This window comes from Podarcis liolepis, assembly GCF_965112155.1.
Source record: "Podarcis liolepis genome assembly, chromosome: 6".
Classification (NCBI taxonomy): domain Eukaryota; kingdom Metazoa; phylum Chordata; class Lepidosauria; order Squamata; family Lacertidae; genus Podarcis; species Podarcis liolepis.
In genome coordinates, this window is record NC_139559.1 from 73991585 (window position 1) to 74005693 (window position 14109).

Here is a 14109-nt window from a genome sequence, read left to right on the forward strand (position 1 = left end):
AAGTGGGTTTGAAACCATTAAAAAATAATAATTTGGCAACACTTTTAGTTATGTTCCAGTATTTATAATGTATGTTAGCCCTGGACTCTTTTGGGAAGAAAAGGTAGAATCTAAATCAAATGGATAAATCATCATCATCTATTTACCCTGGAACTTTCTTACTGGCCTTCAGTCTCTTTCCCCACCCTTTAATTTTCTGTCCTGCCCCCCTGGCACTGTGTCTCTAAACTGTAAGCCTACAGGTGGATCTGCTTAATTTTAATATTACTTAAAAGTGATTTGCTCTTTCACTTGTAATTTGCCACAGTTTATCAAACCCATCAGCTTGCATGTGTCTTCTGCTATCACACAAAGGGGGGGGGGGTAATGGAATCGAAACTTAAATATTTTTATTGGCTCAACTTCAGTGATGCTAATAATAATAATAATAATAATAATAATAATAATAATAATAATAATAATAAATTTATTATTTATACCCCGCCCATCTGGCTGGGTTTCCCTAGCCACTCTGGGAGGCTCCCAACAGAATATTAAAAACACGATAAAACATCAAACAGGGTTGCCTTCAGATGTCTTCTAAAAGTCAGATAGTTGTTTATTTCCTTGACATCTGATGGGAGGGACTTCTCGCAGTGAGGGAACCGCCAGAACGGCCCTTGGAGCAGGACCTCAGTGTCCGGGCTGAATGATGGGGGTGGAGACGCTCCTTCAGGCTGAGGCCGTTTAGGGCTTTAAAGGTCAGAACCAACACTTTGAATTGTGCTCAGAAATGTACTGGGGCCCAGTGTAGGTCTTTCAAGACCAGTGTTATGTGGTCTTGGCGGCCGCTCCCAGTCACCAGCCTGACTGCCGCATTCTGGATTAATTGCAGTTTCCAGGTCACCTTCTAAGGCAGCCCCACGTAGAGCGCATTGCAGTAGTCCAAGCGGGAGATAACTAGAGCATGCACCACTGTGGCGAGATAGTTCCGCGGGCAGGTAGGGTCTCAGCCTGCGTACCAGGTGGAGCTGGTAGACAGCAGCCCTGGACACAGAATTAACCCGCACCTCCAAAATGACTTCCAGGCTGCATACCTGGCCCTTCAGGGGCACAGTTACCCCATGCAGGACATGGATATAACACATTTTGGGCACAATCCTATGATCCCTGAGATGGCATTCCAAAGGCCATAGGAGATTGTGGATCTCCCTCTCTGTGGGTAGAAAGGGAGGCCATCCCAGACACATGGAAAGAACCACCCACATTGCTCCTCTGCTATCAGCTCTCCAATGGTAGAGAGGAAATGTGGGGGCAGTTTTGAGTGTTGGGGTGGCTTTGCATTCTCCCCCCTGACCTGCTTCCAGAATGAACCCTGGAACTGGCATGCTTCATCCCCTTCCAGCTCTTCTACCTTCCAACCTGACGGACGCAAAACCAGGAGGGCTTCTGGCCGTTCCTGTGCCACAAATAATCTCCGAAACACCCTCATGACTTCCTTCTGCCCGAGGGCACACTGACACCATACTTTTCGAGCACATGGCTTCCTCCAAAGAAGCTTGGGAACTGTAGTTTAAGGGTGCTGGAAAATGGGAATCAGATATGCATGCCTTGAGCGCTTCACCATCAAACTCCTTACTGCCTTTAATTAGGTCTTTTTTCAGCCGGAACTTGCCGGAATTTAGTTCCGGCGCCTGTCAGGTGGGTGCCATTGCCACTGTAAGAGAAACAAGGGGGGCATTCATGGTGAGTTCCGGCACCTCTTTTTCTAGAAAAACAGCACTGCCTTTAAATATATAAGTTTCATATACAGTTGTACCTCAGGTTAAGAACTTAATTTGTTCTGGAGGTCCGTTCTTAACCTGAAACTGTTCTTAACCTGAGGTACTACTTTAGCTAATGGGGCCTCCCGCTGCCGCCGCACGATTTCTGTTCTCATCCTGAAGCAAAGTTCTTAACCCGAGGTACTATTTCTGGGTTAGCAGTGGTAACCCGAGGTACCACTGTACTCGTATCCTGCAGATGGGTGATCTAAGTCTGAAAGAATTGCTGAAAGCCACACAGCATAGTGAGTTTATGGCAGAGGTGAAATTTAAACTGGTAACTTTAAATTTCATAATATATACTCTTAGCTGCAGAGCCACGCTGGCTCCAAAGGCAGAAAAGGGATAAATTGGCATAAGTTGTTCCCCGGTGCCAGCTAGATTTCAAAGCAGATGTCTGACACAGATAAACCACAAAAGCAGCCCTCTGCAGAGCAGTTTTGTAACCTTTTAAAACATATTAGTCAAAGTTCTTTATACAGAATATAAAAGTCCGGGGATCTAATGCCTATCAGGAATGATGACAAAGGGTGATGGCCTACATTATTATCTTCCAAGGCACCTTCCAAGCTTTCTAAACACCAGGGGCACCATTAGGCCACACAGCCAGGCAGTTGCTAAAATCACATGTGCTTTATGTTTATGCTTTGAGTAATAATCTGGATTATTACACTTGACAGTTTTAAGATTCTCATTTTTCACCATTTAGGGAGCTGTTTTATTTCTATTGTGCAAGCTGCAAAAAATGATATATGAAGTCAATTTACCTCCAGGTACTCATGCACTAGAAAAATAATGTTTTGGTTAGGCAGCAAACTTTGCAGATGAATACATAGAGGGGGCATGGAAACGGAGGAATTTCCTTCATATTAATATTGATTTCATAGGAAATCTTTTATTAATGTTCGTAAAAACCGGTTTATGAAAATAAAATAAAAAGTAAATACTGACCAGGAAACAATGAGAAGGCTGCTTCCCATTCAATATTGCTATACCACAGTGTACCAATATCAGAAAATGGTATTTTGACACAGGAATGGCTAAAAATCTTAGTGAAGACAGCTAGCAACTCCCATCAGCCTCAGCGAGCATGGCCAACAGTCAAGGATGATGGGTATTGTAGTCAGTGTTAGAAACTCAGATATATAAGCTAGGTGCCAAATGGCTCCTTAAAGCAGGGTTACGACGTTTTGGTTCCTGAAATTCATTCCGATTGTGCAGATAAAAGATAACTGATAAAATTCTGATAAAAAACTGATAAAATTCCACAGGGTGTGGTATTAGTGTGTGAAAACAGTCAAGATCCAAGGATCCCCAGGCATGCACCTCCAGATGATGGAGATAGAATCATAGAATCATAGAGTTGGAAGAGACCACAAGGGCCATCGAGTCCAACCCCCTGCCAAGCAGGAAACACCATCAGAGCACTCCTGACATATGGTTGTCAAGCCTCTGCTTAAAGACCTCCAAAGTAGGAGACTCCACCACACTCCTTGGCAGCAAATTCCACTGTCGAACAGCTCTTACTGTCAGGAAGTTCTTCCTAATGTTTAAGTGGAATCTTCTTTCTTGTAGTTTGGATCCATTGCTCCGTGTCCGCTTCTCTGGAGATGAGAAAGCAACCTTTCACCCTCCTCTATGTGACATCCTTTTATATATTTGAACATGGCTATCATATCACCCCTTAACCTCCTCTTCTCCAGGCTAAACATGCCCAGCTCCCTTAGCCGTTCCTCATAAGGCATCGTTTCCAGGCCTTTGACCATTTTGGTTGCCCTCCTCTGGACACGTTCCAGTTTGTCAGTGTCCTTCTTGAACTGTGGTGCCCAGAACTGGACACAGTACTCCAGGTGAGGTCTGACCAGAGCAGAATACAGTGGCACTATTACTTCCCTTGATCTAGATGCTATACTCCTATTGATGAGGCCCAGAATTGCATTGGCTTTTTTAGCTGCCGCGTCACACTGTTGGCTCATGTCAAGTTTGTGGTCAACCAAGACTCCTAGATCCTTTTCACATGTACTCCTCTCAAGCCAGGTGTCCCCCATCTTGTATTTGTGCCTCTCATTTTTTTTGCCCAAGTGCAATAATGTCAGTCACCATCCTAGCACCTGGAAATCTTCACTTGGTCGCAAGTGGCTGATAGCCAGGGCAAAATGCACCTGGAGCCTGCCCAATTTTGAATGCTGGCTGTAGTCTAATGCATCTGGAGAATGCCAAGATGGGGAAGGTTCCTATTAATTTCTATGGAGGCTCTCACAATCTGGGACTCCTTGCGTGCAACACACAAATTTGTTCAAAGTGTGGGGAAGGTAAGGCTACCAGGTTGATGGACTAGATGGATGGGATAGAAAGGACTGACAAAACCTGAGACCAGGAGAAAGAGACGTTGGATGAAGATTGGAAGTAAGTTTTAAACAATTTATTTAGGAAAATCTTGTAAAAGTAAAGAGTATTAGAAAAATGTTGGAATGAAATTATTTGGCTTTAGCAGAAATGTTAAAAAGAATTATGTAAGAATATGTCATGGTTAAGAGAATTTGGTATAAATAAGATTTAAGTTTTAGGGCCTTTTATGGTAAGATAAGGTTAAAATAGATTAAGGTAATTTAATGACAGAATATTATGAAACATGGAAAGGATTTGCTGAGATAATTAACAACTAGAATACAAAAAAGGGAGGTGTGAGGAGGTCGATGAAACAAGGTAATGACAGTTAATGATTTGGGAATATTGGATTTGTTTTTAAATTCTTTGTCTATTTTTGCTTTTTGATCTTGAGGTATTATGTGTTTTGTTTTGTTTTTGACCTTGTTTTTTCTTTATTGATTCGTATTGTTTAAATGTTACTAGTTTTTTCCTTCTTTCTTTTTTCTTTGTTTCTTTGTAATCTTAAAATTCTCAATAAATATTATTAAAAACAAAACAAAACAAAAAACAAAGTGTGGGGAAGGGTGTGATTTGCAGAGGGATGGCTAAGGAGAAGAAATGAAGCTCTCTCTCTCCTTCTCTCTCTCTCTCTCTCTCTCTCTATCTCAAACACACACACCTATTTCAGCCCATCCACTTCCCCCAAATTCACTTGACAGAATCTGCTCCTGTTCTGAAGGACTTTGGAATCAGCATATTCAAGTATTAAATTGTTGCCTTCCAGTGTTTACCCCATCGCCAACCAAAGAGGATTCTGTACACAGAGCAGAAGCAGAAATATTATTTCAGCATTAGCCGGATGTGTTTTTAAACATTAGGAGAAGTGTACAATTCATAAATGATTCATTAATGCCTCTTAGGCGTCTATTCAGGAGCAAATCTAGCAGTCAAATCTAAGATGCTGACATTTGGATTTTTCACTCCATAAATTTCTGTCATAAACAGATCTGTGAACACGGGTTTTCAAGAATGAAAAATGTGTGTCGTCTCCTACAGCTGCTCTGTGAATGCTCTTCTGCTTAATTTGTAGAAAGGCAGCAGGGGTTGAATGTTTGCCATTTCAAACAGCTGGTTTTGAACCAGTAACTGGTGAACTACAGTAGCCTGGAACAGTTATACCTCACAGATTGATCATGGAAGTAACATAATTCTTTTGTGTTCCAAGGTGCCACCTTCTGATTGCCAAATTCTCTCATGCCCCAAATGGCTTTAATTCTGGCCATGCGGACGGTTCAAAGTCTTCTACAAACTTCCTGCTTCAGGACAGCCATCGGTCATAAATATCCTGCTCGTGGTTTCAAATTTCCTCTGCCACATGGCTCTTTAGGGTTTTGTTTTTGCTCCTTTCCCAACTGACAGGCTTGCCTTTACACTCTTTTCTCAATATTTCCCATTCTTCTGCCCTGAAGCATAGACAATTACTTGGACAACAAAGGTTAACATGACCCTACACAAACACACACATACACACAACTGTGCAAGGGGGTTGTGGGTAATGTGAACTAATCCCACCACACATACCAATGCCCCTGGTCACTACACACACGCCTGCCATCCACAGGTTTGGAGCATACTGAAAGGGACTTGAACTCTTGCACACACAGCTCTTCCACACAAAGGAACACTCTGGCCTCATCTAGGTTCCCCTTTAAAGCCCTAAATGGCCTTGGCCCTGTATACTTGAAGGAGCGTCTCCACTCCCATCCTTGAGCCTGGACACTGAGGTCCAGCTCCAAGGACCTTCTGGAGGTTCCCTCATTGCAAGAAGGAAGTTACAGGGAACCAGGCAGAGGGCCTTCTCAGCAGTGGTGCCCTCCCCTCAGATGTCAAAGAGATAAATAACTATGCAGCTTTAAGAAGACATCTGAAGGCAGTTTTTAATGTTTTATTATGCCTTAAATTTGCTGGGGAAAGGGACGTGGGTGTCACTGTGGGTTAAACCACAGAGCCTAGGACTTGCCGATCAGAAGGTCGGCGGTACGAAACCCAGCGACGGGGTGAGCTCCCATTGCTCGGTCCCTGCTCCTGCCAACCTAGCAGTTCGAAAGCACGTCAAAGTGCAAGTAGATAAATAGGTACCACTCCAGCGGGAAGGTAAACAGTGTTTCCGTAGGCTGCTCTGGTTCGCCAGAAGCTGCTTAGTCATGCTGGCCACATGACCCAGAAACTGTACACCGGCTCCCTCGGCCAATAAAGCGAGATGAGCGCCACAACCCCAGAGTCGGCCATGACTGGACCTAATGGTCAGGGGTTCCTTTACCTAAATTTGTTGGAAGCCACCCAGAGTGCCTGGGGCAACCCAGTCAAATGGGTGGGGTACAAATAAAATAATAACAACAACAATAATAATAATAATAGCCTGCACTAGATGACACTTGTGGTTCCTTCCAATTTTACAACTCTATGATTCTATGTTCTTTTAATGCATGAGGGGTTGCCAGGAAAACCCCTCCATGACTTCTCCTTGGCCTATTTGAGCATGGCAGTGTTCAGATGCTAACAACCAGTAGCCTGCCTGCTCACTAAGACTATGTGCACATTATCAGCTGAACACACAGCGAGATCGTCCCCAGGCCCTTCTCCATCTCAAGTCACACTTGCACATTGCTGTGCATAGCAGGGATGCATTCACTGAATACACATTGGCTGCTTGGCTTTTCCACCTCTGCAACTCACCTTGACTCATATGCACGAAGCTGTCGTACGTGCATGCGCAAAGTCTGCCTCAAATGTATACACCTCAACTTAACAGCAAAGTGAATGTGCCCTATACCTTCAAATCAGATGGAAACTGGCCTAAGGGGAAATGCACCAGACAGCAGTGTTTATCAAGGAACTACGACAGGCTTCCTCCAACTCGGCCCTCCAGATGTTTTGAGACTACAATTCCCATCATCCCTGACCACTGGTCCTGCTAGCTAGGGATCATGGGAGTTGTGGGCCAAAAACAGTCTGATCTATGAGATATAGATGTGGATTGTGGCTAGTATCATGGCTTCAAATACCAGAGGTGGGAGTGCACTGGAGCCAGAATAAAACAGAAACATGTACACAGCCTAAGAGCTTCTAGGGAAGTTCTCCTTTGCGTCTCTTCAATATCTGAATTTCACTTAGTTTGGATATAGGAGATGGCCGCCTCAGTGGCTTGGGAATTCTCTCCCTAGGGAGACCTGTCTCACTTGCATCTAAAGACCTTCTAAAGACCAAAGCACAGCTTCCTCTTCTATCAGGCAATTTTTTTTCTGCCAATTTGTGAAATATTTTACATTTCCAGTTTCTTTACTTGACTCAAATCTGTCTGCTGTTTTATCTTAAACTTGTTTCTAGGCTTTATATTTTTTTTTAATTGTATATCATGAAGCTGTACCTAAATCTATTTGTAAGCCAGCTCGGTTTCTTCTTTTAATGGAAAGGAAGGGTAGAAATAGTTTAACATATAAATAATAACAATAAAATAGTTACAGACTGACCTGACTTGACCCAGGCTAGTGCCGCAGGCATTCCTACCTAGTGGCAGGGCTCCTGACGTTTGGATCAGAGAAAGAGATTCAAATGCACATGCTGCCATTTAACAAACTCAAGAAATACAAAACGACTGTTAGTCACTAATTTCTTCGCAATGAAATACGCCATGATTAATTTACCGCTGCGCGTTTCAGCAAGAATTTGCAGTTCCGCATTCGGTGCTTGCCATGAGCCTTTCGAACCAAACTCTGACCTTAAAAACTAAAATCTTTGCCTGAGAATATATAACAGTGGTGGTTAGCACTTTAGAATATACGAAGCCCCTTTAAATATGCTGTGGGAGGGGGAATTATTGGTTTGTTATTGTTCTTACTTTTACTATGTATTCTGAGGTTCTTTTTTGTAATTTTATCTTGAGATCTGCGGATGGAGGGCAGTACAGTGGTAACTTGGATCTCAAACACCTTGGTATTCAAACAACTTGGAACCCAAACACTGCAAACCTAGAAGTAAGTGTTCCAGTTTGCAAACATTTTTCGTAAGCCGAACGTGCTCCATTTTGAGTGCCACACTTCTGATTTGAATGCCACACTTCCGTTTTGAGTGTTACGCTGGGGTCTGTCTCTTTTTGCTATTTATTTTGCGTTTTTGTATTTGTGGCTCTTTTGTTTTGTTTTAGTGACTGTGGAACCCGGTTCAGCTACTGATTGATTGATTGATCAATTGATTGTGTGACTGCAGTACATTGTTTACTGCTTTCATTTTATGGATCGATGGTCTCGTTAGAGAGTAAAATTCATGTTAAATTGCTGTTTTAGGGGTTGTTTTTAAAAGTCTGGAACGGATTAATCCATTTTGCATGACTTTGTATGGGAAAGTGCACCTTGGTTTCGGAATGCTTTGGTTTTGGAACGGACTTCCGGAACAGATTAAGTTTGAGAACCAAGATACCACTGTATACAAATTTCTGAGATCTGCAGATGAAGGCTGGTATACAATTTCACTTACTGACTAAAGAAGTATCAACAACAACAATAATACAAAGTATCAGGCTATAACCCTTAGGAAGGAATACAGTCAGGCCACTGGTCCATCAAATTCAGTATTCTCTACAGTGGTACCTTGGGTTACATACGCTTCAAGTTACATATGCTTCAGGTTACAGACTCCGCTAACCCAGAAATAGTACCTCGGGTTAAGAACTTTGCTTCAGGATGAGAACAGAAATCATGCTCCGGCGGCGCGGCAGCAGCAGGAGGCCCCATTAGCTCAAGTGGTGCTTCAGGTTAAGAACAGTTTCAGGTTAAGAACGGACCTCCGGAATGAATTAAGTACTTAACCCAAGGTACCACTGTACTTGGATTGGCAGCCACTCTCCAGAATTTCAGTCAGGGAATCTCCCTCAGAGCTACCTAACATGGAGGTTAGATTGTATCCAGTCATCAATGTGCATTCCTCCTTATTTGTTTGTGGGGAGGTTATACGCTATCTGCATTTGTCCTTCCTCATTCGCCAGCAGGGCGTTTATACACCCTCCTGTTAATTGTGGCATTTGGCCCAGAAATACAGGCAATGACCAATTTATGCGCGTCTAATTGACTTGCGACCGCCTCATTGCACTGAACCAGGAAGCAACTTTTAAAATGTCAAAATAGCCCAGAAAGGGCAAAAAGGTGCATAAACAGTGCCTAGCAATCCCCCCAGCCTTTGCAAGTGCAATCCCAGGAGCCCTTCAACCAACTGTTGAGGCCTGTGGAGAGTTGGAGTTTGAGTAAAGAGGTTTGGAGGGAGCGATTGCCAGTATTTGTGCCCGGCTGGTAAGTGCTGCTGGTTTTTAAGGGGTTTTCCAAGGGTTTCCAATGGGTGTTTGCAGGATCTGCCAATGGCGTTTCAAATGTGCGAAGTTTCACTCCATGTGTGGTGCCTCAGAACATAACCCCCGCATGAGATGGGAGTTGCCTGCTCCTCGCTTAGTCTTCTTCAGATCCACATGCAACAGCTCCCTTTCCGGGCAACATTAGAGACCCCCATCACTCAAGTCCTATTGTGGAGCAGGGAGTCTATTTCATCACTATGGTCAATGGAGCAGGAGGAAGCCACTCCAAGACTGTCTCCTCCTCTTCCAAATGGCAGTGCATGAAATAAACCCTTTCCTAAACTGCAAGAAGGAGGGAAGGTAGGTGCTTCGTGAAGTTGTGCTTAGCCATCAAGTAGGTTGGAGCTTTTATATGCCTGTTGTCTTTGTCCATGGAGTTTTCTTGGCAGAGATACTGGAGTGGCTTGCCGGTTCCTGCTCCAGGTGGATCACGATTGGTCAAAACTCTCCACTATGACCTGTCCATCTCGGGTGGCCCTGCATGGCATAGCTCATAGCTTCTCTGAGTTATTCAAGCCCCTTTGCCATGGCAAGGCAGTGATCCACGAAGGGGAAGTGAGAGCTGGACCATAAAGAAGGCTGATCGCCAAAGAATTGATGCTTTTGAATTATGGTGCTGGAGGAGACTCTTGAGAGTCCCATGGACTGCAAGAAGATCAAACCTATCCATTCTGAAGGAAATCAGCTCTGAGTGCTCACTGGAAGGACAGATCCTGAAGCTGAGGCTCCAATACTTTGGTCACCTCATGAGAAGAGAAGACTCCCTGGAAAAGACCCTGAAGTTGGGAAAGATTGAGGGCACAAGGAGAAGGGGACGACAGAGGACAAGATGGTTGGACAGTGTTCTCTAAGCTACCAGCATGAATTTGACCAAACTGCACGAGGCAGTGGAAGACAGGAGTGCCTGGCGTGCTCTGGTCCATAGGGTCATGAAGAGTCGGACATGACTAAACAACAGGTGGGAGCAGCACAAGAGATTTGTAATTGCTTCTGCTTGCTTCAAAGCCCAGAGCACGATGGAGCATCCTTCCTGTACCCCATATTTTTGGCTGCAAACCAGACTTGGGAGAGAGAAGCAGTCAGTGGTGGCCACAAATTACAGCTGATTAGTGAACCAAAAGGCAAGATTTGTGGATCCTTGCTAGAACACTTGGAGCTATGCAGAATGGTGGGATGTGGATTGGGAAGAGGTGGGTTCTAATCCTGGAATAAGCTCATAAAGATCACTCAATGGTCTTGGGCAGACATAGGCAAACTCGGCCCTCCAGATGTTCTGGGACTACAACTCCCATCATCCCTAGCTAACAGGGCCAGTGGTCAGGGATGATGGGAGTTGTAGTCCCAAAACATCTGGAGGGCCGAGTTTGCCTTTGCCTGGTCTTGGGTAAGTCACTCACCCCTTTCATGAGAATAACTTGCACCAGAAAAAAATAAATGGAATAATCCCATTTCTTCCACACTTAACTTCTGGGAAAGACCATGAGTTTTCAGAAGTCCTAAACGGCCTTGGCCCTCTATACCTGAAGGAGCGTCTCCACCCCCATCATTCAGCCCGGACATTGAGGTCCAGCTCCGAGGGCCTTCTGGCAGCTCCCACACTGCAAAAAGTGAGGTTACAAGGAACCCGAGAGGGGGCCTTCTCAGTGGTGGCGCCCATCCTGTGGAATGCCCTCGCATCAAATGTTAAGGAGATGAGTAATTATGTAATGTTTAGGAAACATCCGAAGGCAGCCCAGTATAGGGAAGCTTTTTAATGTTTGATGTTTTATTTTGTTTTTATATGTTCTGGTAGCCGCACAGAGTGGCTGGGTCAACCCTGTCAGATGGGTGAGATTATTATTATTATTATTATTATTATTATTATTATTTACAAAGTATGATTATTTGAAAGAACTCATGGCGTAAATTAGGGACACTGCAGAGTCTCCACACCCTCCTCTCATGTCTACTAGATATGGAGAAAGAACATGATGCTCCTGATCCAATGTGATACACACCACCAATTATTAAAGCAAGGAGAAAATTAGTCATCACAAGAAGTCTGCTTCCCACAGTCTCATGGCAAGTATAAAGTATCCTTCAAAGCCCCTCCTGACCTATGTTGTTTGCAGGTATCTTTTGCAACATGTAACTGACACAACAATAGTGCACACTGGTGGTGGATTTATACTGGGTCATCCACACATCATTTCATTTTATTAGTTGTTCTGAATGCTTTCTCAGTGTTATCACATCATTGCCATCTGGTGGGGCATTCCTGCACTATAGCACAGCAAAAGCAAGGGGAAAATAAAAAATAAAACCGGAACATTTGTGGTATAAAAAGTTATGGGATGTGCACTGATTGGAAATGAAACTATAACCACACTGGCATCATACATTTAAAGCGCTAAAGCACTTTAAGCAATCATGGCTTCCTGCAAGGAATTCTGGGAAATGTAGTTTGTAAAGGGAGAAGAGGGTTGTTACAACACCCCTCCCAGAGCTGCAATTCCCAGAGTTCTGTGGCAAGAAAAACTGACAGCTAAACTGTAGCTCTGCAGTTGAGGGCAGGGGAGAATAGGAGCCTTCTAAGAACTCTCAGCACCCTTAACAAACTACACTTCCCAGAATTCTTTGGGGGACTGTTGAAAGTGGTACCATAGCGCTTTAAAGGTATGATGTGAATGTGGCCTATATCCTCCCTGAAAAGTTTGCAGGCACAAACAAGTGTCAAAAGCAGGGTTGCATGCAACTGCCCTGATAACCATCATGAGCACCAATCTTCATGAACACGCCAGAAAAGGGACACTTGACATCTCACCACTTCCATGGGCTGCGATGGCTGAGCAGTCTTAGGAAGGGTAATCAGGGCAACATGAATTTTTGTTCCAAAAAGGATGCCTGAAGCTTGCTTGGGTCCAAATTCATTTGCAGAGCTCTGCGGCATTAAAAAGAACCCCCCAGATCATGAACGGGGTGGGGTGGGGTGGGAAATCTCCTATGGCCATCCTGACGCTTCTAATCTCCGATGACCCTCAGCCACACCTAGCATGGCCAATCAGGGATCCTGGGGACACCAGTTCCTCATCCCCGTGGGTTGGGAAAATCAAAGGCATAGGTCACCCTTTATGCCAGCAGCAGACTCAGCGATGCCCTGCACCAAGAGGGAACCTGCAGACCCAACCTAGAAACGTAAAGTTGGAAGGGACTCCCTGCGAGGCAGGAACCTTCCTCCCGACGTAGGACTCGAACCCACGACCGTGAGAGGAAGAGCCTCGTGGTTCCGTGGGCGGCGCTGTCTCCCCGCCCCTTTCTCGCCTTCCTGCCAAGGGCGGGGATGCTAACCTTCCCTGCTGATGCGGGCGGACCGGAGGAGCGCTTGGCAAAACTTCTCGGAGTCCCCCAGCCTTTCACCGACAAGGAGGGCGCGAGGCAGAGAGGGGCCCGGACGGGGCGGGTCGCCTGCCCTTCTTGTCCCGGTCCCCTCATCACAAGCCTGTTGGTCGGGTTGCGGGGGGTGGATGCGGGAAAAATAAAGAGAAAGAGAACTTTTTCTTCCCAGCCAGCCAACTTCAGGGCAAAGGGCGGCGGGATCTGGAGAGGGTGGAGCGCCTTGCGCTTGGAGGTGGGGAGGAGAGCGGGGGCGCCCCGTCGGGGGACGGCTCTGCCTGCCTCCACCCCACCCCCAGGGAAGCCAAGGGGGCTGGCAGGCTCCCCGGGAGCCCAGGGGAAAGAGGGATTCCCCCTTCCCTCTACCTTGCTGAACACTTCCAGGTCCTCGTCGTCGTCGAACTCCAGCAGCTCCGCGGGCACGGGGCGATCCGGGTCCGGGGGCCACGTCGGCGGCTCGGTAGGGGCGGCAGCCTGCTCGCCGCCAGGGAGAAGGCAGGAGGAGGCGATCGGCGGCGGAGGCGAGCCGGGCGCGCAGCGATCAGCCTCCATCCCTCCCTCCCTCCGTCCGTCCCTCTCCGGCTGGTGTGCGCGCCCCGCCCGGGAGGCGGGCACGATCCCCGGCGGGCGCCCCTCCTCTCGGCGCCGCAATTGGTCGCCGGAGCGCTTCTCCAGCCCTTTCCTGCCACTGCGCAGGACTGGAGGAGGGCGCGGGGCGGCCGGGAAGGAGCCCGAGGGGTCCCCGTGGAAGGGATCCACGCGGAACGCGAGACGAGATCAGCCCCGGCGCGCGCCCAGCCTTACACCTTAAGGAGGGTGGGAGAGGAAATGGGCGGGGGCAGCTATACCCGGATTGCGCCTGGCTGGGTTTCAGGGTTTCGCGCACGCACCTCTCTGACTCTCACTCTCTGTCTCTGTGTGTGTGTGAGAGAGAGAGATGGGGGGGGGGGGGAGAGCAGCAGCCAGTAGTTCAACAGGTGAAGCCTGGCTGTCACACGGCAGTTAAAGCACACGAGAGATGATTGGGAAGGAGGGCATGCCAAGGTCTTGGACTGGCAGAGGGACTCTGGAGCTGAACAGCAAAGGCGTTTTGGGTTATGTGGCGCTGTCAAACTTTTGAGTCCCCTCCCTCCTCTGCATGTCCTACGAAACACCAGTTTGATG

The 14109-nt window shown here is 46.3% G+C and overlaps 1 protein-coding gene across 2 annotated transcripts in view; it reads right to left on the reverse strand.

Moving 5' to 3' along the window:
• SNX7 (sorting nexin 7) overlaps positions 1 to 13542 on the reverse strand; it is a 47965-nt gene extending 34423 nt beyond the window's left edge. Inside the window, exon 1 of one of the 2 annotated variants that reach the window (XM_083511178.1) lies at positions 13312 to 13542. In XM_083511178.1, the coding sequence (XP_083367304.1) occupies positions 13312 to 13497 (186 nt within the window). In that variant the 5' untranslated portion in view covers positions 13498 to 13542. Of the gene's footprint in view, positions 1 to 12900; positions 13060 to 13311 lie in introns of those variants that run through there. The other variant, XM_083511179.1, reaches the window with a different exon arrangement.
• Between the last annotated feature and the right edge of the window lie 567 nt (positions 13543 to 14109).